Source organism: Halictus rubicundus, chromosome 14 (assembly GCF_050948215.1).
Source record: "Halictus rubicundus isolate RS-2024b chromosome 14, iyHalRubi1_principal, whole genome shotgun sequence".
Classification (NCBI taxonomy): domain Eukaryota; kingdom Metazoa; phylum Arthropoda; class Insecta; order Hymenoptera; family Halictidae; genus Halictus; species Halictus rubicundus.
The window spans coordinates 4,402,924-4,429,332 of NC_135162.1; the positions used below are offsets into that span (position 1 = coordinate 4,402,924).

General features: G+C 43.0%; 2 protein-coding genes across 4 annotated transcripts in view; one reads left to right on the forward strand and one right to left on the reverse strand.

Annotated features, from left to right (window-relative positions):
* LOC143360917 (uncharacterized) overlaps positions 1 to 16,257 on the forward strand; it is a 56,124-nt gene extending 39,867 nt beyond the window's left edge. For both annotated transcript variants that reach the window (XM_076800112.1, XM_076800114.1), the window contains 3 exons: positions 2,571 to 2,653; positions 6,730 to 6,814; positions 12,961 to 16,257. In XM_076800112.1, coding sequence (XP_076656227.1) covers positions 2,571 to 2,653; positions 6,730 to 6,814; positions 12,961 to 15,958 — 3,166 coding nt within the window. In that variant the 3' untranslated portion in view covers positions 15,959 to 16,257. The remainder of the gene's footprint in view (positions 1 to 2,570; positions 2,654 to 6,729; positions 6,815 to 12,960) is intronic.
* Positions 16,258 to 16,646: 389 nt separating this feature from the next.
* LOC143360921 (uncharacterized) lies at positions 16,647 to 23,043 on the reverse strand. 2 transcript variants are annotated; one of them, XM_076800118.1, is made up of 5 exons: positions 22,567 to 23,043; positions 22,230 to 22,477; positions 20,118 to 20,670; positions 18,146 to 18,365; positions 16,647 to 17,938 (listed from the first exon to the last, which is right to left on the reverse strand). In XM_076800118.1, exons 1-5 carry the CDS (start codon positions 23,041 to 23,043, stop codon positions 17,784 to 17,786), a joined length of 1,653 nt encoding a protein of 550 aa, XP_076656233.1. In that variant the 3' UTR covers positions 16,647 to 17,783. The 2 variants fall into 2 exon arrangements, with proteins under 2 accessions (XP_076656233.1, XP_076656234.1); XM_076800119.1 differs by having other exon boundaries at positions 17,796 to 17,938; positions 18,146 to 18,360; positions 22,567 to 22,984.
* Between the last annotated feature and the right edge of the window lie 3,366 nt (positions 23,044 to 26,409).

Sequence of the window (26,409 nt, forward strand, 5' to 3'; positions counted from 1 at the left end):
CATCCTGGAAATGCGCCGTGGAGCGTACAATGCACAGAAATGATCTGAAACAAAAAAATCAAAATGGAATCGTTAGTTTATGCAAATACGCACAACATGACATCCTTCTTTTATTCAAATTTGCAAAATAGCAAGAATGGCGAAGTTTTGAAAAAAATTCGGATTTTCTGTTATGAAAAATTCTTATTAACAATGTTTTAAATTAAAAATTAAAAAATCGGAGCTCGTCATGTTGTGGCCAATTATTTATACAATATATATATATATATATATCAAGTTTCATAAAGATCGAGTATATATATATATCGAATATATATATATATATATATATATATATATATATATATATATATATCAAGTTTCATAAAGATCGAGTAATTAGTTTTCGAGCTACGCTTCACGGTGTGCGAAATTTTGCGTTCCGAGAAAAGTGCGTTTAAAGTTTGAGTAACGGAAAAATCGTGAAAAAATCTTAATTCATTTTAACTTACCACGGTTTTTTGCTAATCTACGATTCCAGGGCCGTAGAACAGATCATCCTCTTCCTCATAAAGTTGTATTTCAGTCGTTTTTTCTTCTTTTTGAGAAGCACGAGCCTTTCCGACGAGAACCCGACTATCTGAACCGCTCCGCTCAATATAACCGTTCACTTTATGTTGAAAATAGCATAGAAGAACATCTCTGATCACTTTCTAACTTTTTTTTATTCTATTCCTGTGGAAATTTCCTATCGATTTAAACAAAAGAAAAGTGCTAAAAAGTTACATCTTACACAAGGTTCCTTTCTTAATAAAGAATTTTAGGCCCGATGAAAGGGGCCCGGTTCCAACATGTCGAAGGCTCAATTTAATCTCGTCTTCCTGTTCGTACTGAACCGTACGTCGCCTCGCCAAACGGTCGCAAATTTTCTCATTTCGATGCGTCCCGCGTCGTTGCTCGAGCGATCGTGGTATCCGAATCGAATACGAACGATCGCCTCAATCGAGACCTTCATACGCGAATCGACAATAAAACATTCGTCTGGTGAGTGCACTTGAAGCATCCTGGAACCATCTATGTCGACGATATTGCGTCATTTCTTCCGTCGTTAATCGCGGAAGAATTTTTGGGACCTTGTCTCACTCGTTATTCCATTCTCGTATCTGTCGCCGACCACTTAAATACACAAGATTTTCTGATCGAGTTTCGGTTGGCGAGGCAAGGGGGACTTTTCGATTCCGGGATTTGTCAATCAGTACAGTCTTTACTCGATATATGTCCCAAATATCTAGCTGATAAAAGTCCCGCAACTATCCCCACTGCCGCGGGGTATACCCCGTGAGGGACCAAGAAGCTTCGCTGTCCTTTTCTACGTTTGTCAGTGTATCACACAATAGTATATTCTAGCCGATATATGTCCCTGGGTAGACCCGTGTTGTGGTCAAATATCGAGGAAACACTGTACCCCGTGAGGGACCATGAACCGAGGACCCTAGAACTTCGCTGTCCTTTCCTATGTTCGGCAGTGTATCAGAGAGTAGTATCTTCTAGCCGATATATGTCACCGAGTAGACCCGTTTTTATGGACATATATCGAGTAAATATTGTCCCCGTGAGGGACCATGAACCAAGGACCCTAGAACTTCGCTGTCCTTTCCTATGTTCGGCAGTGTATCAGAGAGTAGTATCTTCTAGCCGATATATGTCACTGATTGGGCCCGTTTTTATGGACATATATCGAGTAAATATTGTCACCGTGAGGGACCATGAACCGAGGACCCTAGAACTTCGCTGTCCTTTCCTATGTTGGGCAGTGTATCAAAGAGTAGTATCTTCTAGCCGATATATGTCACTGGGTAGACCCGTTTTTATGGACATATATCGAGTAAATATTGTCCCCGTGAGGGACCATGAACCGAGGACCCTAGAACTTCGCTGTCCTTTCCTATGTTCGGCAGTGTATCAGAGAGTAGTATCTTCTAGCCGATATATGTCACCGAGTAGACCCGTTTTGTGGACAATAATCGAGCAAACACTGTACCCCGTGAGGGGCCACGACACGTAGAGCTACTCTACAGCTTCGTTGTCCTTTTCTACGTTCGACAGTGTATCAAAGAGTACTATCTACTAGCCGATATATGTCACCGAGTAGACCCGTTTTTATGGACATATATCGAGTAAATATTGTCCCCGTGAGGGACCATGAACCGAGGACCCTAGAACTTCGCTGTCCTTTCCTATGTTCGGCAGTGTATCAAAGAGTAGTATCTTCTAGCCGATATATGTCACCGAGTAGACCCGTTTTGTGGACATATATCGAGCAAACACTGTACCCCGTGAGGGGCCACGACACGTAGAGCTACTCTACAGCTTCGTTGTCCTTTTCTACGTTCGGCAGTGTGTCAAAGAATATTATCTTCTAGCCGATATATGTCACTGGGTAGACTCGTGGTGTCATCCAAAATCGAATAAACACTCTACTTTAGATTTCTTTGTAAACAAAATGCGAAACAGCCCGAGAGGATGTTTCAGTAGGTGGAAGAGTTTGAAAGCTAGACTAACTCTAACTGTTTCCCCATTTTCTATTGCAGTGTCAAAATGAGGAGGAATCTAGCGAAGATAGTGGTGATCCTGCTGCTGTGCGGTTCGGGCGAAGCCAGGCCGCAGAAGACCGGTGAGTTATAGCGATTTCTCACGGGCGTGAAGCATGATTACCCGAGAAAAAAGCCGACGATGAAAACCCGATCTCCGAGAAAACGAGCGATCGAAAGGAAGTGCCATCGAGGAAGCGGTTGCAAATGCGAAAAAGAAGAAGGCAGTCCTGACGGGGAGGGGCCGTGACTTCATTCGCGATTCGGTCAATGCGAATGCTTGTGGATTTCCGCCTCCGCGAAAGTCTCGGACTCGAGGACTGGAATTAGCCTCTAATCAACCGAAGCGCATTGCAATCTGCGCCGATCGTTTCCTTGCGAGCGTAATAAATTGTGAACATTGGCGCGAGCAATATTATTTCTAACTTCTTTCTATTTCGATTAGGAAAATATCAGTAGCTGCAGCTAGAATTATCCCAGATTTTTCAGGGTTTTGTAACTACTGCAGGAACTTAGTCTTATTCCTTATTCATTATTTTATTACACTACTCGATATAACACTCTGTATTCCATCGTACAGTGTTTAAGTTTTTAAATTTTTTAGTTCACAGGCTTCGTAAAAATGAAATTTTTAAATTGACAGGAGCTTCGAACTTTCAACTTTCAATTTCTGAAATTTTCAAACCCCCGAGGTGTCTAGAGCTTACTGAAAATATCAGTAGCTGCAGCTCATTCCTTATTTATTATTTTATTACTAGTACTCGATATAACTCCGTAACACCGTACAGTGTTTAAGTTTTTAAATTTTTTAGTTCACAGGCTTCGTAAAAATGAAATTTTTAAATTGACAGGAGCTTCGAACTTTGAACTTTTAATTTCGGAAATTTTCAAATTTCCAAACCCCCGAGGTGTCTAGAGTTTATTGAAAATATCAGTAGGTGCAGCTCATTCCTTATTTATTATTTTATTACAGTCCTCGATATAACACTCTGTAACCGTACAGTGTTTAAGTTTTTAAATTTTTTAGTTCACAGGCTTCGTAAAAATTAAATTTTTAAATTGACAGGAGCTTCGAACTTTCAACTTTCAATTTCTGAAATTTTCAAACCCCCGAGGTGTCTAGAGCTTATTGAAAATATCAGTAGCTGCAGCTCATTCCTTATTTATTATTTTATTACAGTCCTCGATATAACACTGTAACCGTACAGTGTTTAAGTTTTTAAATTTTTTAGTTCACAGGTTTCGTAAAAATGAAATTTTTAAGTTGCCAGGAGCTTCGAACTTTCAACTTTCAATTTCGGAAATTTTCAAATTTTCTAACCCCCGAGGTGTCTAGAGCTTACTGAAAATATCAGTAGCGCAGCTCATTCCTTATTGATTATTTTATTACACTACTCGATATAACACTCTGTATTCCATCGTACAGTGTTTAAGTTTTTAAATTTTTTAGTTCACAGGCTTCGTGAAAATGAAATGTTTAAATTGCCAGGAGCTTCGAACTTTCAACTTTCAATTTCTCAAATTTTCAAATTTTCAAATCCCCGAGGTGTCAAGACCCTCGACAAGTGTTCAGTAAGCTCTCAATCGATCATATTTTCACGAGAATTCTATACCGGGTTCTCCAATTTCCAAATTAGGAATATTTCAGGTAGCAATCTGAGGAATCGGCGTTCGATAATCGTCCAGGCTTGTAGTCGTATAATTTTCTCTTCAACGCAAAGTACAAATACGCTTTTCCACTGAAGCAACTGTTTCCCGTCGATCGGTATTTCTTCACGTTGATCATGTCAAGTGCTATAGCCCGGAGGAAGCGCATCACCGAACACGCGATTACACGGATCGAGCCGTATGTAGATTGCACGTTCACGAAACTTGTAATTCGTGCAGAAATCGTGTTCCGAGCGGAACTATCGCTCTGCGCCCGTTACGTCTGCTTCGATCCCGACTTCGCAGCGTTACAAAATTCAATTTCATAACTAGGAACTTTCCTTTTTCGTCGGAAGTTATGCGTCTTGCAATTTTCATAATATCCGATCCGAGCCGAAACTGTTGAACAATAAAATATGAGGGAGACTGGAAAGTAATGTCGTTCTTGCGCAAGTCAACATTTCACTGATAATAACAGCTAACTTTGTACACCTACGTTGTTCAATACATGAACAATGTACAAAAATATTGTTTTTATAGAAGTTATGTTCGAAATCAAATCCAGAAAAGTTGCACATTCGGCATTGTATGCTGTACGAATTTCGAAAGGGCAATACAAGAGCAATTATATATCACAGATTAAAAATAAAATGTCAATAAAAAATTATTCTATTTTAATTCTACGAGAAATACGACATTACTTTCCGGCCCCCCTAATATACAGGGCGTTTCGTTTATCTGAGAACGAAAATATCTCGTGACGCACCGAACTTACGAAAAAAATTTATTTAGAAAAAAGAAGGAAACACTCTTATGGTGTAATTTTTTTGAGGACTCGAATAGTGATTGGGGGATATTTTAAAGTCAAATTAATTTTTTTAAATGGAACCATATATTTTTTTTTGTCATAACACGATAGCATACACGAATTTACCAACATATCACATTGTGTTATTTACTGTTACAAAACATTAGGAATTATGTTATAAATCTGTAGCTTCTTAATTAGGCAATGGTAGTAAACAAAGATCGACTTTCCTGTCATTCGTTTTGAAGAGTTGCCTTATTTGTTTCGAGCCTCATTTATTTTAGTTGAGAAAGTACAATACCAGAGACTAATAATTTCGTTGAGTTCTGGAGATTCGTTTGGAGATTTCAAAGTTATTGAATTCCAGAACGTGCCCTTCAGAAAAAAGCTGAATTAGTTTGTCTGCGTGTTGATGGATATTTATTCTAATATTATTCTAATATTTATTCTATGCAGAAGTGCCACAGGAATTTCATAGGAGGCATACTTCTCAACGAAAGCCAACAGTTAAATGAAACATTGATAAGCGCAACAGATAATGAAATTATTTAATTGACTAATAAACAGAGCAAGTTTATTTACATATACTGAATAAAATTGCTAAGGATATGAACTATAAATTTTATGTTTATTTATTTCGGTAACTTAAGAAACTTCAGGAGACATAAGAAGGTCGATCTTTGTTTGCAGTGTGCAGCTAATAGCCAGCAACCAAATACAGTCAGTCCCATAAGTATTCGTACGCTCTTAAAAATCGCATAACTTTGTCAATATTGGACTATACTACTGGAATTTTTTTGAGAGGTTAGAACAATTGGATCATTGCATAAAGTGAAAAAAATTTTTTACAAAAGTTGCAATTGAATCGAAAGTGCAGAGAAAATACTAAAAAATGTATTTTGCAACTTTTTTATGTGGACATATTCTGAGAATTTTGTTAAAATCGTTCAACGTTGCAATGAGCTGCAGATGTTCCAAAATGACCACATAAGGGCGAAATTCCCTGAGAAGGCCAAAATTCTGCGACTTTCGCCCTTAAGTTTTCATCGTTACATGTTTGTAGCTCAGTGCAATGTTGACCGATTTAGATGAAATATTCGGAATATGTATGATTGATACAGATGTACAAAACATACTTGTTAAATTTTTAATATAAGCCCGCATAAAAAAGTTGCAAAATACAACTTTTAGTACTTTCTCTGTAATTTCGACCAATTGCAATTTTAATCAAACATTTTTCTCGCGTTATGTAGTGATCCAATTGTTCTAACTTCTAAAAAAAAAATTCAAGTAGTATAGTCCAATATTGACAAAGTCATGCGATTTTTAAGAGCGTACGAATACTTATGGGACTGACTGTATGTACTACCATTGCCTACTTAAGAATAATATAATTTCTAATGTTCTGTGACGGTAAATAACATAATCTTGTATGTCGTTGAATTCGTCTCGGAAAATGCTATCGCGTTACGACAAAAATACATATGGTTCCATTGAAAAAAATTAATTTCACTTCGAAATTTCCCCCACCAGCATTCGAGTCCTGAAAAAAATTACACCATAAGATTGTTCCCTTCATACCGAACAATTTTTGTAAACAATTTTGTTTCGTAACCTCGGTGCGCCACGAGATATTTCCGTTTTCAAATAAACGAGACACCCCGTATGCTGGACAACTGAAATTAATTTGTTTGAATTTTCCAGGTGAATCCGCAACCACGAAACTGATCGTCGATCACAGGAAACCCGCCGTATCCACCAGCACCGCGGCGAATATTCAAGATAGCAGGTACAAGTGGAATTCCGGAAGTAGTAGAGTTCCGTACATTAATTTCTATCACGATAGCGTTAATCGTTCGTTTACCGGTGGCGAGGTAAGTGTCGACGAATCGACAGGATCGAAGTCGTTAAACCCACTCAATCATCCGGAATCGGAAGCGTTATCGAACGATTCCATCCCCGCGGGGAAACCGATTAGAACGAATCGAATGTTGAAGATATTTCGGGGGGAAGACCGGAACGATAAACCGCGATCGCGAAACTCGTTTCCACGGACGGTGGGTTCGATCCTGCCCAATTTCGCTTCGAAGTCCGATCATGATCGATCCTTGAGCCCGAAGATTCCGCGTTTCGATGGTTCGACGGAAATCGGTTTGAATAATTCACCGAAAGGAGGCGTAGCCAGGGTCCGCGATCCGGGATTCTCGGTAGTTTCGGCTGCGAACCGCGTCAAGGTCGACCCCTCGGCCGAGTTCGATCACGTTGCGGCCATCAGGAAGATCACCGACATGCTGACTCAGCAGAGCGTCGGGACAGTGTCCTCGAAAGTCGCGATCGATCCGGTTGGCCAATCTGTTCCTCCTCCGAGGGGCACGAACGCGTCGAATCGTCACCACTCGAGCTCGAAGCAGGCCAACTCGAAAAACAAACCGAAGACTCGGCCACCTTCGACCCCGAGCAAGAACAAGAAGGTGCCCGGCAAGTCAAAGGTTCGAAATAAAACGAACTCGTCCCGGCCTTTGCATTGGAAGAACTGGCCGAACGGGGCCATTCAATCCGCGAACGACTATCAGAATTACGAGAAGTATACTTCGTCCATGGAGGACTTGAAGCCTGAGGAGACCGCGCAGAAGCCGGTCCCTCAGAAGGTTCCCCAGGTGGTTTCTCTTCAGGTTCCGCAGGTGGGTAACGGTGCCAATCATCTGGTGCCCATTTCGAGCCCCGATCTTCAGGAAATCGTTCACTGGTTGAAGATCCCGGCCTTCATGCCGAACGGTAGCCATATCTTGGAGAGCAACGAGGCGAACGATCCGGTTAGCGTCGCGTTTGATCCCGTCTATCAGAACTTGCAGCCAAACAGACCATTGAGACCGAGCGATCTTCAGGGTTTCAGACCTGGTTTGATATATACCCTCAATCCCCAGCCGGTTTACACGACTGAGAAGCCTCCCGGTTGGTTAGGGAACATGTCCCTCAAGAATAAGACGCAAAGCGACCCTCAGAACCAAGGGTCAGTTGGGACCAACAGGCCCGTGAGTAACGGGAAACCGATTCTTGGATCGTTAGGGTCCACAGGGTTCGCAGGGACAAAGCCCCTTTCTCATCATTCAGCTCCCTCCGCTACTACTCAGAAACCAGGCCCCAATGTCCACATAGGCTTCACCTCGTACGAGGATCAGAACAAAGTACCCGATCAGGCCGAGCCTCAACCCCCATTGGTGACCTACGATCAGAGATGCCCGACGATCCTCATAAACTCGTACACTCGAATCAATAACACCGTTCAGAGCAAGGAGGGTTGCACCGACTTGAACATCATCATCAACTCCCACGTGTTCAACACGAACACGTACAAATCCACTCCTTCGCCTCTCGATCAGGTCGATCAGGGTTACGGGGCGATCGACAAATACGGTACCGGTCCCGCTTACCAGCCTGTATCTCAGAGCGATTACTATGGTCCGTTGAAGGACCCGGTGACCTCCGCGTCCGGCGATGTCGAAGGCTCTAACGTCCAGGTCTATCAAGGCACTCACATCAGTATCTTGGGATCTGGGCCAGCCAGCGAAGCACCCGCGGTACAGCCTGCGGAACCGGTGAACGATTCGTCGAACGATCCGGCCACTTTTGACGCTACTCCGGCTGCGGAAGGGGTCGTCCCTAACGATGATTCCAGTTTGAACTCCGTGGTCCAACCGGTAGCCGATCCAGTCAGCAGCCAAACCTCTGGCTCCTCTTTGCCATCGAGTTTGACCCCCGCGTCGTCTTCGGCGTCCAACGACGACGAGGACGATGACCTGGATCTATCCCCCACCGGCCTGATGGAGTCCATAGCCTCGGTGTTCGCTTATTTCACGTACGTGAATCCTCTGCACTACGGGTTCTTCAGCGTAGCCGCCGCCCCGTTCACCGCTCTGGCGGCTGGGGTTCTCGGCATGGTCACTTTCTTTTTCCCTTGGCTGTTCCCCAGCTCCTTCGGCTTCAGCCGAGCCAACAACGACGCTGCCGGCTTCTTCTGGCATAACGTCGAGGACGTTGTTAGGCAGTCCATGGAGAAATATGGCAGGTTGAACGAGTGGAAGAGCAGGAGGAAGAAGAGAAAGAGATGAGCAGGGGTTACAGCGACGATTAGGTTCTTGCTTGCTTCATGACGCGGACACGATGGCTAGGCGGAGGTCTGGAGAGGTCGTTAGATTTGCTTAGTGTGGGGTGAAGGAGAAGATGGTGTACATAATCAGACGAATCGCGGCGTTGAGCGTCCGCGTCAGCGTTGTCGGCGAAATGACGCTTGTGTTTCCCCTAGCACAGGCCACATTGTCCTTGTCGATTCGTCGCTTTTTGTAGTTCCGTCAAAGGCTATAGCCGGTTTTGGGGGTCAAATGTGCCCAAGAAGGGATTTTATTCCAATTTGCGCCATTCGATAGCCTACCAAAAAAGATACCTTTCAGCCAAGTTTTAGCCCTATAGCTCGTCTGTAAGGGTAGTTATAGAGGAAAAACGAAAATCCAGTTTTTGGCCCATTTTCCCCATTTAATGACAATTTAAAATTCTGAAAAAAATCTGACACATTTCGGACACCAAACCACATACTTTGAGTTGTTTTCAGATTTTTCGGTTGCAAACTCTGGCTGTAAAAATCGAAAAACACGAAAAAAATCGAAAAAATGCAGATTTCATATGGAAATCTAAGAGTGACAACGACAGAATTAATTCAGTAATAAGATATTGTCCTAAGTATTATGCTCAATTTTTTTCAAATTCCTGCGATTGGTGCGTCATAGTAGGAAAAAATAAAAACCACTTTTTTCGGCGTTTTTTCCGTGAAAAACTAAGTTATAATTATCGTAAAAATATATTATGTAATATTAAACATCCCTAAGTTCAGAGAAACATCGTCCAGACTTTAAAAATTGCGTAATACAAAAAACGACAATTATACTACGCACGATATATCCCAATATTTCGAAGGTATTTTCAACGGCGCCGGTTGGTGCAGTAGCTATGGTCTCCGACTGCGGAACCGCTGAAGACTTTTTGGACCAGGTTCGAATCCTGCCCCGGTCCAAGTTTTTTTTTTCTTTAATCAGATGTTTCTTCGATTTCTAACCGTATGATTGTTGTTACGCTGTTGTAAAAACATTTTTTAACTATGTTTAAACTATTTTTTAATAATTTTCCGGAAAAATATTTTTGGAGTACTTTCGGCCTTTAGTCATCTACGGGCTGTATTACTTATCTACTTAACTTTTTTTTACATGGATTAAGTGCATCGACTTGTCTATTAAATCTTTTATCTTTAGTCGGCACATTACTTATTGTTAATAATAAATCTAGTGTTATATTGGGGTCGGGAGGTATTGTTGTATATGTTTCTGTCAAGTAAAAATATTATTAGGGATATTATGAAAACGAGGTTTATGCTTCGGACAACTATAACCATTGTTGTCTGGAAAAATTCCGGATGAAGGACATTTTTGATTCAGAACTTTGGGCATTTAACTGAAACAATCGAGCCGTGGATATTGCTTTATTGAGGTGTTCCAATAGTCTAATACTTAGTCCTCTGTCCTAATACTTAGGACAATATCTTATTGCTAAATTAATTCTGTCGTTGTCACTCTTAGATTTCCATATGAAATCTGCATTTTTTCGATTTTTTTCGTGTTTTTCGATTTTTACAGCCAGAGTTTGCAACCGAAAAATCTGAAAACGACTCAAAGTATGTGGTTTGGTGTCCGAAATGTGTCAGATTTTTTCAGAATTTTAAATTGTCATTAAATGGGGAAAATGGGCCAAAAACTGGATTTTCGTTTTTCCTCTATAACTACCCTTACAGACGAGCTATAGGGCTAAAACTTGGCTGAAAGGTATCTTTTTTGGTAGGCTATCGAATGGCGCAAATTGGAATAAAATCCCTTCTTGGGCACATTTGACCCCCAAAACCGGCTATAGCCTTTAACCAGCTAACAATCCATTCTGACAACGCGGAGAAACATGGGTTTCGAGCTCTCTGCTTAGGGCAGCACTGATCTCCATGGCAGAGTAATTTATTCGTAGATAGGTGTTGTATTTTGTTAAGCATTCTTTCAGATACTATTTTTTTTTTCGACATCGTTCTTACGTGGTAAGGAATTTCAAAGAATAACCACGCCGGACTTACGGTGAAATCTCGATATATGTCAGCAACACGGGTCTTGATGTCGTTTATCGTCCAGGAGGATTCTTTGACCCGAACGTAGGAAAGGACAGCGCTGCTCGCCGCCTCAGTCGCCGAGGAGTGTAAACATATTCGTTCTATATTTTATATGTCACAGCGACAAATGCTGCCCACGTGACTCTACTATTCTTTGATGCAGGCCCGAACATAGAAAAGCGAAGATCGAGTGTCCTCGGTCGCCGAGGAGTGTAAACATAACACGGGCCGGGTATATCGGTGTGATACCACTACTAATCCAGTAAAAAAGTTTCTGTATTTTTAATTATTTTTTTGAGACTGTCACCAATATATTTGTGGAATTTTTCTGATTAAGGTGATATCAAACACGATATCATTCGCATCGTATTTGCACTAATTTTCCTTTAATACAAGGTGTCCCAAAAAAATGTATACAGAATTTGAATCTTGGTCCACTCATTATTTCCAATTAATTACACCCTGAGAAGAAAGAAAAATCAGGAAGTTATGACCCGTTAAACAGTGTACACATTTTTTGGGGACACCCTGTATAATTGTCACGGGAAGTAACTTTCGTCGTTCGTTAAACAAGTAAATGTCATCGGAATTGTATAATATTTGGTATCATGTTTAGTAGAAAAATGTCACGAATATGTTGGTGAAAGTCACATAAAAAATAATGAAAAATAGAGAAGCTTTGTTATTTGTTTAGTAGTGGTCTCGCACCGATATAACCGACCCGTATTATGTTACACTACTCGGCGACCGAGGCCCTCGCGGGGTTTACGTAGCGGTAGTGGGGATAATTCCGCGACATATATCATCCAGGACTTGGTGACATATATCGAGAATTCACTGGATTGTTAGTTTTAAAGCCTCAAATTTACAGTACGAATTATCGGTTAAGGGGGTATTCCGATTTTGCATTTTCTAAAGATCAATTCTCTTTTTCTTCGCATTTACTTTGAGTATGTGTTGAGGAATATGCGTGCGAAAGGATTAGTTTGAATTCGTAAAATTAACGTAGAATTAATTAACCTAGAATTAATGGGTGCAATTTGGATTCAATTTACTTGAAATAAAATCACGCATGTGCTGTAAATACATACTAGTGGCTACGTGTGCGAAATCCCAATGCAAACGATTCGATAGTTATTCTGAAAAATAATTCGTGCAGAAAGGACCTGGAAAACCAGAATATCCCCTGAAACGTTAGCAGAGAATAGTTGCAAGAGGAACAGTATTAGTGAACCTGAACGAGTTCATATTGTAACCTTTAGTTTCTTATTTAGGCTATTTCAATCTTATTTAATCTTATGTCGTTCTAGGGCATTGCTACCACTTGTGCCAATGAATTTGTAACCCAAATAAACCATTCGAACGAACAAATTTGCGTTTATTTCTTCATCCATTAAAACTATAACCATTAAATTATAATATAGATCTAGCCATGTAATTTATTAATTATTCATTAACCTTCCTGTCTTTCCAAACATCCTGTGCATTATCTACTCCACGAATTCCGAAACCTCAAGACGAAACTCGAACGAAACCAACGCTAACGTCGAAATCCAATCTCCTTGAAACTGACATAATCTAGAATAGAATCTCTCTTACATGTTAACAAACCCGAAAAGGTAAGGAACAACCGATACCTACTAATCTCAAGTCATTCGAGTACCCATACTCCATAAGTTTCAAAGTTCGAACTACAAGTCCATCCACTTAACCGAGCGACTAATTATCAAATTTCATTTCAGTACCCCACAGGACGACGGTGAACGTCAGCTGAAGGACCTGCAGTACATAGACCAGTCCCTGAGAACGGTGGCCACGCAGCTGCTCAACGTGACCAACCCCGAAGAGAGCAAGACCACCGGCAATGCCGTGAAGAACAACGCGCATAAGTTGCCCGAAAAGGCGGACACGCCGACGAAAGAAATGACAGTGAACGTAGGCTTTGGCAGGCCGGTGAACTCGAAGTTCAGCTTCTTCGAGGCCAGCCACCCGGGCCATGCAATGGCGATCACCGAGGAGGAACTTGAAAAGGAGTTGAGCTCGACGCGACTCATTACAGCGTACAAGAACAACCACCCGACGACCACCGGTGGTATCTCCACGTGGATCCTGCTGAACCCTCCGTCGACCACGATGAAGACTGTCGAGGTGGACAAGAAATCGAAAAAGCCCGTAGGGAACGACGCCAAGGTAATCGCGAAGCCGACGACTCTGATGGAGAGGATAGACACGACGGAGAGAGTGATGGAGAAGGTGACCTTGCCCGTGTCCACGGTGGTCACCGTGGAAGAGCCAACCACCACCACAGCAGCCACCACCACCACCACCAGGAAGACCATTATTCTCGCTACGAAGACGACGGAGAAGACAACCGAGCCCCCTCAAACAACTCTGAAGCCTCCTCAGACGACTGTGAGCAATTTTGAGGGCAAAGAGGCTCCTGTCGTTACCACCAAGAAGGTTCAGACCATCAGGACAACGCCAAAGCCCAAGACAGCCACGTCGAAGACCACGTTGATCGCGAAGCCGTCGATCCTGAAGGCTCCCAGGCCCAACCAACAGGCCAGGCCGAAGCCTGCAACCAGGAGGACCACCATGAAGCCGGACATCTCTAAAAACGACACCGCTTCGTCGGCCAAGATCGAGAAAGTCACCTTCAGGCCTGTCCAGATGATCACCGTGTCCAAGAGCAAGCCGGATGCCACGGAGAAGCCGATGTTCGTGACGAAGATCAAGGCCTCCGTTCTGATGAACACCCAGAAGACCACCACGTTGGCGCCTGTTTCTTCGACGAGCAATCCGGAGTTTCCGACGACCGTGAAGACGGTCTCGAGCAGCAACGGATCATCGGAGATCTTGACCAAGTTGAAGCCGGTCGGTACCAAGAGTAACGTGCTGAAGGTGCAGCTGAAGAAGCCGATGGAAGACACCAGGATCGAGATAGAGCCTATCAAAGTGAACGCGCCCGTTCTGAAGATCGAGAAGATGGAGAAGGACAAGAAGAACTCGTCGGAAGACGACGATGACAAGGACGGGTTGAATATCTCGCAGATAGATCTGAAGTTCGACTTCAATCCGGAGCTGACGAAGATCAGCGTGGACCCCGAGACGTCCACCTCGTCGACGACCACCGCGACGGTGTCCTCGACCACGAAGAAGCCCAGACACACCTCCAAGAGGAAGAAGAACAAGAACCGAAGGAGGAAACCGTCCACGTCGACCACCACGACCACGATCGCGCCGCTGACGTCCAGCTCGACGGAGATCGAGCTGGCCACGCTGGATCCAGCCGGTGAAATCGGGATCCAGGAGTCGAAGATCGCGCCCGAGACCAAAATCTCGGCCAACGCCACCAAGACCAAGAAGAAGCAGGTTCAGAAGCCGATCTCCACTCAGATTTACAACTTCCTCAGCCGGGAGGTAATGCCCAGCTTCGGAATGATGTCTCTGGTGGGACTCGGACTAGGCTTGGCGTCCTATTTCCTGTATCCGTTCGGCGGAGCCATTGCTCGCAGGAACTACGAGGTCGAGCCTAAATACAAGTACAACCTGGAGGAGTACGGTGGGAACTACGGGCAGAGCGAGGAGGAGGTTCTGTCGAAGGTTCTTCAGGGTATGACGACGAACGAGGACAACAAGTACCCTGGCGTGAAGGACTACGACAGCTACTATCAGTACCAACATTACGACGGGAACTACGAGACGACCAAGAAGTACGACCAGAGATACTCTTCGTCGCCCATGTACAACCCGGAGAACACCGCTTCGGTCTTGAAGTACAGAAACACCGATTACAGATACCAGGACGCGCCGAGTACTCCGAACTACTACGAGAGACCCAAACACGCGGAGTTCTCGGCGGGCCAGGCGTCTTCGGGGCCAGCGAATCGACAGTTCGTCGTTGGGAACGTGCCCAAAGAGTATCCACCGTACGAAGAGAAGATTCTCCCGACCACAGGGAAGCTGACGAGCTACGAGCCCACGGAGAGTAGCCCGGTCAAGTTCGAGCCCGATATCAATCAGAATTTCAACTTCCCCAATCCAGTCCAGAGCTACGAACAGGTGCAGACAGCTAGACCCGAGGAGGGCTACGAGGAGGTGGAGATCACGCCTACGGCGGTGGCCGTGGAGCACGGACCCAGGTCTCTGAAGACGAAGAGATCCGTGGACGGGTCTCGATCGAGGAGCAAGAGGGACTCGGTGATCCAGGTGATACCCTCGAAGAGGGAGTTGGAGGAGGAGAAGGAGGAGGACCTGAGCAACGAGATCCTGAACATCATCGACTCGGCGCTGCCTGGCGAAGAAGGCGGCAAGACGAGAAGAAAGGAGACCGTGATATCGGAGGACCTCGAAGCCAAGAAGAGACGACAGGAGGAGAGGGTGAAGCTTGCGGAGACGTCCACGGAATCGGGCGTCGAGGCTTCGAGCCAATCGACCGGCTCCTCGACGGTGAAGGATACCACCGATTCTTCAGCGTCCTCGTCGGCGGCTACTTCCGTGGATGCCAGTTCGGAGAACAATTCGACCGAAAGCTCGAAGACGACCGAGCAGGGCAACGTCGAGTGGATCGACTCGACCGCGACGCCGCCGGAGGAGCAGGACGGTTTCAGCCTCTTCGGCTTCGTGAAGAAGGTCGCCGAAATCAAGTTCCGGCTCGGGTTGACGCTGCTGAAGCACGCGAGCGAGGGCTTCGCCCGGTACCTCGGCCACGTGCAGAAGAGAATCAACGGCGAGGAATGAAGTGCCCCATTCTCCTTCGAGGAGGGGCCGGACAATAAACTCGAGCGACGATTCAGGAGTTTTCGTAGCGATGCCTCGACAACGCACCCTGTCCTCGAACACGTCCCGAATCGATTCCGGGCACGAGCATCCTTCCGGAATTATCTAATTTGCATCGCCAGGGAAACGGTGTTTCTGGTGGACGTGCTGGCGCCAGGTTGCTTAGGACGCGCAACGGCTGGTTGCCTGACGATTAACCTACTTTCCTGCGCCAATTAGAAGCCCAATTAGACTCTTCGTCAATTTATATGGAAAATGACACCTTGTTATACAGTGATTTCTCTATATATGTCGCCAAGGCCTGGATGATAAACGTCGCGGAATTATCCCCACTACCCCGTAAACATAACACGGCTCAGGTATGTCTCCTGGACGATACACGACGCTGGGAAGACCCGTGTTATTGACGTATATCCTGAATTCACTGTGTACGATAGAATGCTTGAAAATGGTGTCAAAATGGCGTCGTAATCCTTCGTGTATCGGAATTCCGTGCGCGTATTATCTCGATTAGTAAATACTTTTTCTATCGCGTGTTAGGTGGCCCCTTCTGTGCGAAAGGACGTCTCCCCTCCATTTTGTAGTTGTCAAGGACGTCGGTTTTCGTTGTTATCGCTCTCTTTTGAACTGCTCTCGAAACGTTCCCTCCGCGACAAAAGCAGACGATCGAAGGAACACGCGTCTTCGGAGGGGGAAGGAATCGGTTAAAAGAAAATGGACGTTCCTAGAACAGAATGCGAACGACTAGCTTTAAAACGGATATCATGGAATAGGATTTCTCGCATGGGACGCGACACGATGCGGCCTGGTCGAGGCTGCACGCGTTCTACGCAAGCTTTTCGAAAAACTACGGTCGACCGGATAGGGTTTTTGAAAAACTTCTGGCGAAAAGTTCTATTTCATCATCAAAGTTGTTTCCATATACCTTCGACATCTGTTGTTCCGGTGTTTATACCTTTTATTCAGTATGTAAGCGAACGACGACATATACGAAACATTGTAAAATATGTTATAAATTAATATATTAAATAAATAAATAAATAAATAAATATGCTTCCGTACGATATACCGACGTAGATACATAATGTAATTTCTAGTTTGCTTCGCTCTCTCGTATCATCCTTCTTCGATAAATATTAATTTTACATTTTGTAACGAGTAACAAAGATTAACATACTATGTGAAGTCGATAGATCCGTGTCGCAGCTCGTCCTCCATTTCCCGCTAGAACATGCTCGCGAGTAACGCATTCGCAGTTTTCTTAACCACTAGCTTATTGAACTACTTTAGAATGAACGAGTAGGATACTTTTTCGTAGGATCCCTCGAGGCGGTTTCACTTTTTAAAGTTCAGCTGAATGATGAATTAGGGACTTATGGTTCCGGGGTCTCTCGGTGACGCATGCCTCTCTTTTTAAAAATGTACTGCCGCTTTTAAACGTTGTTCGTGTTAACGCTAGATTGCCGGAGTGAGTCAATTTGACTCATTTGCGATATTATTGCTTTAAGTATGGAAAAACTCATTTTTTAAAAATACCTTGGGTTTTAATAGACTTATGAAGGTAGGTATCCGATCACCCTCATTATCAAACAATACCACCAATCTGTCAGAGGGAATCAGTAACTGACCAGACACCTTCTTTCTCATCCGGCAATCTAGCGTTGAAAGTCGTTCCTCTAACCTCTCGGGAAAATTAATTAGCAGCTTCGCAGTCATAGCTGAACTATGAGATCGTTCGTCTTCCCCTTTATCGGTGACTTTCTCTTTTCTTGTTGATTCTCTTCCCCTATCTCAACCTCGTTCCCTGGACTCGTCTGTTCGTGAGAATGTTCATGATCGAATCAGGATGATCGAGCGGCCCCGGATCGGGAGAAGCGAGGTCCCTCCTTCGGCGTCCGAGTATCATTGGTATCATCATCGCCATTGTCGCCGGTAATATCCCTGCAAAGCAGAAAACTCTGAATCTCTTTCCGCATTTATGACGATCACTTGACAAAATTTATAAATAGACAGCGAATGTTAGCGGATTGAAAAACAAAAATTGACAATTACGATACCGCCTAATCTTTGTAATGTTCCTGCTGTTTTAAATCTCCAATTATTTAACTTCCATAGGATCCAATTATAAATAAACGGGAATAAACAGACCTGCTCCGACGGCAGCCAGGACAGCAGAGTTAGAAGGCTGATTGCCGAGCGTATTTCTGATCGGCCTCTTCTTCAGGATAGCGGGCAAGGTCTGTCTCTCCAACTCGTACTCCTTTCGGCTCTGGTCCACGCTCTTGAACGTCTTCTCCACTTCCAGCAGACCTCCGTGAGATGTGGTAGTGTTCGTACCGTTGATTGACGGTAACACCGTCAGCCTGACCTAGGTAAACGATATCTCATCAAGCGACCGCCATTTCCAGAAACCGTTCCAACACACCGTATCGATCCCATCACGAAACGAGTACTCTAACACGATACAGATTTTTCCAGGTCGTCGCGATGGATCCCGTCCCAGTTGCGTAATAAGAGATCGCTTTTTAACAAACGCGTTACGGTCGTCACAAAGAAACGAATGAACGTCGACTAGGACTCGGCAATTACGGCGGAATTATTGCGTAAACGGGCGCGGGTTTTTATCGTGACGCCGATCATCAAGAATCCTTTAGATGACGAACGTGCGTGCAGAAAAATTTCACAAAAATGTGATAACTGGAATGCGGCTGTTTATGCAATTTGAAATTTTTGTAGACGAATTTGAAGAGAGTCTGAAGAAATTCTGTCGAATTTTATATCCTGGCGTTTTTTGACATTTTTCGGTAACCATAATCGCATAAAGATCCGCAGTCTAGCGATAACTTGCACCATAACTAGACTGCGGATGTTTATGCAAATGCATATTTATATAGAAAACTGATAAAGCAATGGGACTTAAACGGAAATATGTTTTGCGATTAGAGGATTCTAAAAATATGTGTTTTATTTTGCACTTTTTGCATAATGCATATGTTTTGCATATTTCTCTTGAGAAACATATGCAATATATTGTTGCATATGTTTTTCAACGAGAAATACCTAAAACATATTATTTTCCGTGTATATGCATATCTCATGCTCATATGAATCATTTATCTTGTTAAATTTATGTAATCTATTAACAAGCACTCGTATCATAACCGAATAGCGTCGATAATAGTGATACGCCGATATAATACTGAAGAAGCCTCAACAAGTTATGATGTTCCGACATTATATTGCTTACTGAATCAGCTCTAAGAACACGTGTAGCTGTTGGTATTTAGAATTCGAACAGTTCAGTTTGATACTCGAAGTGGTAAGGCGAATTTTGTGAGAGTGCGTGCGATCATTATTAAAATGCCGAAAGTTCGGAAAAGTAGGGTTTTACTGATGAAAAGCTGGATCGAAGGCGATCCCAATTTCATTATTGACGAAAATAATGAAAATAATATTTACTGTGGAATGTGCAATAAAAGTATAAAGTGCGATAGAAAATCGCAATTAATTCAACATATTAATACTTCCATACACACAAAAAATAGTGGTCAAGCAACATGGGCAGCATTGTACGAATTTTATGCGGAGAATTTGTACAAGATCCAATATGTACGCCACAACACAGTATAAGTAACTTTAAATATGCACCGATAACGTCGTGTGATGTGGAGCGGTCATTTTCGGCGTATAAATTAATTTTGATCGACAAACGCCATCAATTGACGCCACCAAATTTAGAAAAAATGATTGTAATTTTGTCTGTTGATACTCAATATTGTACCAAACACTTGATGTAATATATAATTAATATCGGAAAAATTTGCATATGTTTCGATCATATTTGCATATTTTTGCATGTTTTTCGTGCATAAATGTCGTATGAATTTTGCATATTTATCGTGCATAAACTTCCGCAGTCTAACCACAACTAACAAGTTATAGATTCAGTAGGTCCCTGCAAAAGTTCGTGCCTTTGTCGTACTTTAATATCGAAGAAACCGAACCACAAACTTTTGCGCAGAATTGTTTTCTTTTTTTTTTTTAATAAATCTGAGTGTTCTGCCGAGGATTAGCTGAAGGGGCTCGGTATGTTCAAAAAATCTTCAAGATCTAGCCTAACCTGTCTCTTCGACGTCATCACAGCGATAGCCGGATCCTGATCCTCTTTCACCCCTCCGACGATCTTCGTGCCGTTCGCGGACGGTGACGAATCGATCTTGATGGATCTCTGTCTGGACTTCGAGTAGCCTCTGTTGGTCGACAACAGAACCCACTGGCCGTCGCTGTTCCCAGGGTAGCTCTGTGGATGATTGTTCACGTACTGGTACTGGGAGAAGCCAGGCCTCTCGGTGGTAGGTCGAGGACGGTCCTCGTAGCGATTCGGTGGGAAATCATGCCAATCGTTGTTCTCCTCGGCTTGATTCTTATCGGTGTACCGGTCTATGAACTGATAACTCGGCTTCGTAGGCTGTGGAGGTCTATTCCAGGTGCTGGGAAAATTCGCTGGCCGATTGTCGGTGATTATGTCGCTGTTCGGACGGTCCGTGTACTTGTTCCAAGATGGCCTTTCCGGGGGCCATTTCTGCGCCTGGTTCTCCTCGTTCTTGTCCGAATAGTAGGTAGGTCGAGAGGTCAGCTTCTGCCATGGTATCTCGGTAGGCTTCTCCTGGTACCTGGAATTACAATTAGTTAGGTCAACGGGACTGAAGCTCGAACGCAGATAGATCCAAGCGTTTCACGATGTTGCAGTTGGAATTTGTAAAATTTCGTCGGAGACTCGAACAATCCGAAGATTGACCTCGTAAGTACTGTACACCACTATAGTGGTTTCCGTGGAAAGCATCAGTTTGAACGATACGAACCACAGCGCGCCACACAGTGGTGCCAAAGCGGCAAAAAATCCATTTTATAAATTTTCGATTTTTATAAAAAAAATTATTTTTGTATAGCCTAATAGTGCGTGCATGATGTGCCAAAGTCAGATTTTTGAAAAAAAATTTTTTACGGAGATATACGCATGGTAAATAACCATTTCCTCGCTCCTGGGAATTCATCAGTTTTCAGTGCGATAGTTATGTAATTACTCCGCCCATAATTGAATACTTAGGGGTCTACAAATCATATGGGTTATTGCAAATGGCTTCAACTATTAACTGGCAAAAAAAATTTTCCAAAAAAAGTTGTTTAACATTAAGTAATATGGACTAACCTGAAGCCCCTTTGCGTTACGCTCATTTATTATTTATGGAGGAATATAAAAAATCCTTTGAATAGCTTCGATCTGGAACTAATCGTTTTGGCAAGTTATAATATTGATCTAGCTTTGTGCAAAATTTCATGAGATACTTCGAGATGCTTTCGCCGCAATTTAAGTTTAAATATCAACTTTCGGAATTTCCAAGAATGAATCGCGCGGAAGTCACGATTATTTGATGTTTCAGGTGAAATTTTTAAGAGATACATATCAGATAATAAAAAAAAAATGTGACATTCATACATATAAAAAAACATTTAATAACAATTTTTTATGTTAAATAAACAAAGTTTTCGTTCACTGGACCACTGTCGCAAAGATGCGACAGGTATTTTTTGGTAGTGCTCCAATGAACGCTATAAAAATAATTTATGTAAGATAAAAAAAATTGTTATTAAATATTTTTTTATACATAAAAAATTAATAAATCATATGCACTTCACATTTTTCTTTATTATTTAGAAATATTCCTAAAAAATTTCACCTGGAACATCAAATAATCGTAACTTCCGCACGATTCACTCTTGGAAATTCTGAAAGTTGACATTTAAACTTAAATTGTGGCGAAAGGGTCTCGAAGGGTCTCATGATTTTTTGCACAAAGTTAGATCAATATTACACCTTGCCAAAACTATTAGTTCCAGACCAAAATCTATTAAAGGATTTGTTGTATGCTTCCATAAATAAAAAATGGGCAGAAAACAGAGATTTCCGATTAGCCCATATTACTTAACGTTAACAACTTTTTACAAAAATTTTTTGCCAAATAAGCGATGTACCTGTGGCAATCTCTCCACAAATTTTCAAACAAATTCGTTGGATAGTTTCGTTTTTACTGATTTTTTGCCGTTTTTTGGCCGTTTGGCACCAGTGTGCGCCATACTGCGAGAGAGTGTCGCGGACGAGCGCGCCGTGCTTAAGAGGCTAAGGTAAAGAGAGAAAGTTTCACTTGCAGTTCGGTAACAATTGGCCAATTACCATGGCTTATTATTTTCGTAGATCGGCCTAACAGCATAGTCGGAGGCCCACGGTTTTCCCATGCCAGGCTTCTCCCATGGCTTCGCTTCCGGCCAGGGACGTTGCGTGGTGGCAGTCGCCTGCCATTTTGAGATTTTGCTTTTCGACCAGGGGATCGCTTCCAGCGTGACCCAGCCGTTTCGATCTTCGTACGAGTTCGCGCCGTAGAACTTGTTCCTCTTCAGGGTGTCGTTCAACGCTTGGCTCAGCTGAAACCGAATTCAAAGTTACGAAAATTCTTGGTAATTTTTTGTAAACGACCTCGCCTCGTTTCAGCAATGTCCAGCGAACAGCTTACCGCGTCTTCGGCCGACGTGGTGTTCTCCACGTTCGCGTCATAGTTGGTTTCGTGTTCGTGAGTGGCACTGGTCGATTGCGTCGTCGACTCGTCCACTTCCAGGAGCAGAGGCTCTGCGGGCTTCACGACCCTGAACGGATACTTCGGGTACTTCTCGGTGCTCCCCTTGATCTTGCTCACGTACTCCTCGAGGAACTTGTTCAACATGTCCGGATTGAACGTGGAAGTTTCGAACAAGTTCTTCTGTTCGTCCTCGAGCTTGATGTCCTTCGTCCTCCTCTCGTCTTCGACCCGGATGCCGCGCAACGGACTCGATCGAGCCGGTAACGAGTCCTCGGGAGCCCTCACGTTGTCCATTCTCGTCCTGAACAGATCGGACGCGTTCGTCCTCATCTTAACGAAGTATCTGGTAGCGCATTGGCTCCCGTTCAGGGTCAAGGTCACCAGGAGCAGGCAGATCGCTCCTCTCGGCAGCATCTGGAACCGGAGAGTAACGCTGAATAGAAACGCTTGCGCTCTCGATCATTTCCGGTTCTTTTCACTTTTTCACCTTCATCGCTCGCACGTTCCGAACCGGAAGACTGTCTCGACCCGGATTCGTTAACGTGCTACAGTGATTTCTCCGTATATGTCGCCAAGGCCTGGATGATAAATGTCGCGGAATTATCCCCACCACCACGAAGCTCGAGACTAAACATAACACGGTAACATGTCTCCTGGACGATACACGACGCTTGCAAGACCCGTGTTGTTGACATATATCGAGAATCCACTGTAGATCTTTTTCTTTCGGGAACGAATGCCCCTTTTCCTAGCTTATTATTCAGTATAAAAGTAAATTCATGATATTCTTTCAGAAACAAGTAATGCTACCAGCATACAGTGGCGGGTAAGTGGACTAAGCGGCCCCCTTTCTTTTTTGTTAATAAGTTTATGAGAGTTTTCTTGCAACGTTTATTTCTAACTTGAGTTTCAGGGCCCCAAAATTTGTACCGCTTGGGGCCTCCACTGGACTTGAGCCGCCACTGCCAGCATAGTCAAATTTTTCCAACGAAACGACACTCTGATTGTCGTAGAAATTACAAGAGAGGCTCGGTTGCGTAAAATAAATGTTTCTGTGTACATATAAATGGATAAAATGGCCGTATTCGGACAATTGATTTTCAAGCATGAATTTTACCGTGAAATTAGATTTCTAAACACGTTTCACAGATCGAATTTACATTTCGAGGTATGAAAATATCCGTTGAAACTATAAAGCGACGACACGAATAAAATGGATAAAATTGTACGCGTTGAAAATCGACAATGCTTAGGAAAGATTCAAGTGTCGGAATACTTATGGCTGTCGGCGTACGTCCATGTTTTCGAGTTTGAATGACCACTGTGCAGCACTGACCGTGTCGTTGATGATCGTCGAACTTCCTGGCTCGGTCCAACGCCGACTGTCGATCGCACAACGCGGTAACGATCGTTGATCGGGCTCGCGATCAGGATCAGAATCAGAATCAGGATCGCGTCGGAGATCCCGTTTCCGAGGATCACGGAACGGACGGCGTACGGCACCGGTGTGGAACGAGTGCGTGTTTCCGTTCGACCTCGACTCTTCAAGGTCCGAGATGGCTCTGTCGCCGAGACGTTGCCCTCGTTTGCTTTTAATCCAAGTCCCCACTTCATGGTGACTTGGTCCATTTTGTGTCTCGCTCGGAGCAAGCCAGTGCAGCCGGTCGACGCTCCTCGCGCACCTGGTCACCTGGAGAACGGACACAATCTACCACAGTCATCCTTCTCTCCTATCTTGGGATCTGCTCGCTCTATTCTTCCAGCTGGCTTCGCTGATAATTGTTCCGACAGCGGGAGGATCCGATGAGACAATCGACGCGGCTCGCGGCCACCCAAGATCTGGATCGGTACATCTAGATCGTGACAAAGACCGAGCGATCCTACGTTTTACCGGTTCTCGGTCCTCCCGTTCTCCCTAACACCGTAACTCATTTTCGAGTAATCCTGCGATCGTCGAGATCCCAGTCAATCGAATGTTCCAAATTCTTTTCTGTCCTTCACGTTTCGAGATCCGCACAGTTCGTTCGGTATTCATGAATTTCAATCGATAATTTGTATGGCTGATCTTATACAGGGTGTTTCGTAAATGGTGGGCAAAAGACAAATTCGTTCTAGCAAACCTTGGTGTTTTAACCCTTTGCACTCGGAGCTATTTCAACTCCAAAACGAAACATTTCTTCCGACGTAGAATATTGCCGTTCTTTATATATATATTTTTCATGTTATACATACGAAAATGGTGCAACTTACTCGTACTATACCGAAATGTTTAGTAATTTATTAAATACAAGCAAATTTAATAATGTAAAAAATATTTTGAATAATGATACAGCAATTTTTAGTGGCACCTTACAGTCGCCAGTCGAGTGCTAAGGGTTAACACTAGGTTCACGGAGCATTAAAAGCGAGTATTTTACATTACTTTATAAAAATAAGAAGAATGTGTCTATCCAAGTTCTCAGCCATTTTTTAAATAATATATACCTAAGGAAATAAGTTTGTTGAGTAATTCCACGTAGATGGATCTTCGCAATCTCAATAATCGTAAATTAAAAATATTAGAACCCGTCATTTTGACGGGTCCCGTAAACCTAGTGTTAAAGCTGAATCGATCTGATAGTGAGGTATACAGGGTGTTTCGTCAATCGTGGGCAAAACTTTAAGAATAGATTCCTAGTGCTTAGAGAAGACAAAAAAGTTATATTAACCTTTTGCACTCGAATGGCGACTCTGAGGCGCCAATAAAAATGATTCAAAACCTTCTCAAATTATATAGAATGGAAATATTCCAAATTTTCTGGATCAATAGCTTCGAGTGCAAAGGGTTTACATAGGTCCGGAAATGATTAGTTTCTGAGCTATTAAAGTTTTCGTGTCACAATTCTCGTCACATTGTCTTAGAGGAAATTTTCAATATGTCTACCTTCTGTCTCAGTACAAGAACTCAGCTCGTCGTCTCATTGAGCTTCGAACACGCTCCCAAATAAAGTATAAATTGTAAACAAGAATAATACACCTAGATAACGTAAACGTAGACCGGCGATTACTTCAAAAACATTGTTGATACTTTTAACCTCTTAAGCACTGTACGCCACTATAGTGGCTTCTGTGAAATTGAGTTGCGGACAAGCGCGCCGTGCTTAACACTAGGTTTACGGGGCACTAAAAATTACTATTTTACATTACTTTACAAAAATAACATGATTGTGTCTATCAAAGTTTGTGGCCATCTTTTGTAATAATGTATATCCAAAGAAATCAATTTGTTAAATAATTCCTCATGGATGCATCTTTACAATCTCAATATTCGTAAATTAAGATTATCAGAATCCGTCATTTTGACGGGTCGCGTAAATCTAGTGTTAAGAGGTTAAAAGTAAGTGGCACACGTTTCCTTATAAAAATGACAAGATTGATTTTATTTAGACTTTGTGCGGCTCCTACTGTAATGTATGCTCTACTAAAGATATCTATACAATCATTTCTTATGAAATAATTTTTACTATTTCAATAATTGTGAAATAAAAAGTCTGGAACCGGCCATTTTGACCGGTGGTGGTGGGTTTAGTGTTAGGACGATGTGACGAGAATTGTGGCACGAAAACTTGAATAACTCAGAAACTAATCTTTCCTGGATCTATGTTGATATAACTTTTTGTTCTTCTCTAAGCGTTAGGAATCTATTCCTAAAATTTTGCCCACCATTTACGAAACACCCTGTATATCTCACTATTAGATCGATTCAGCTTTAACTCGTTGCACTACTATTTATTTTGAGAT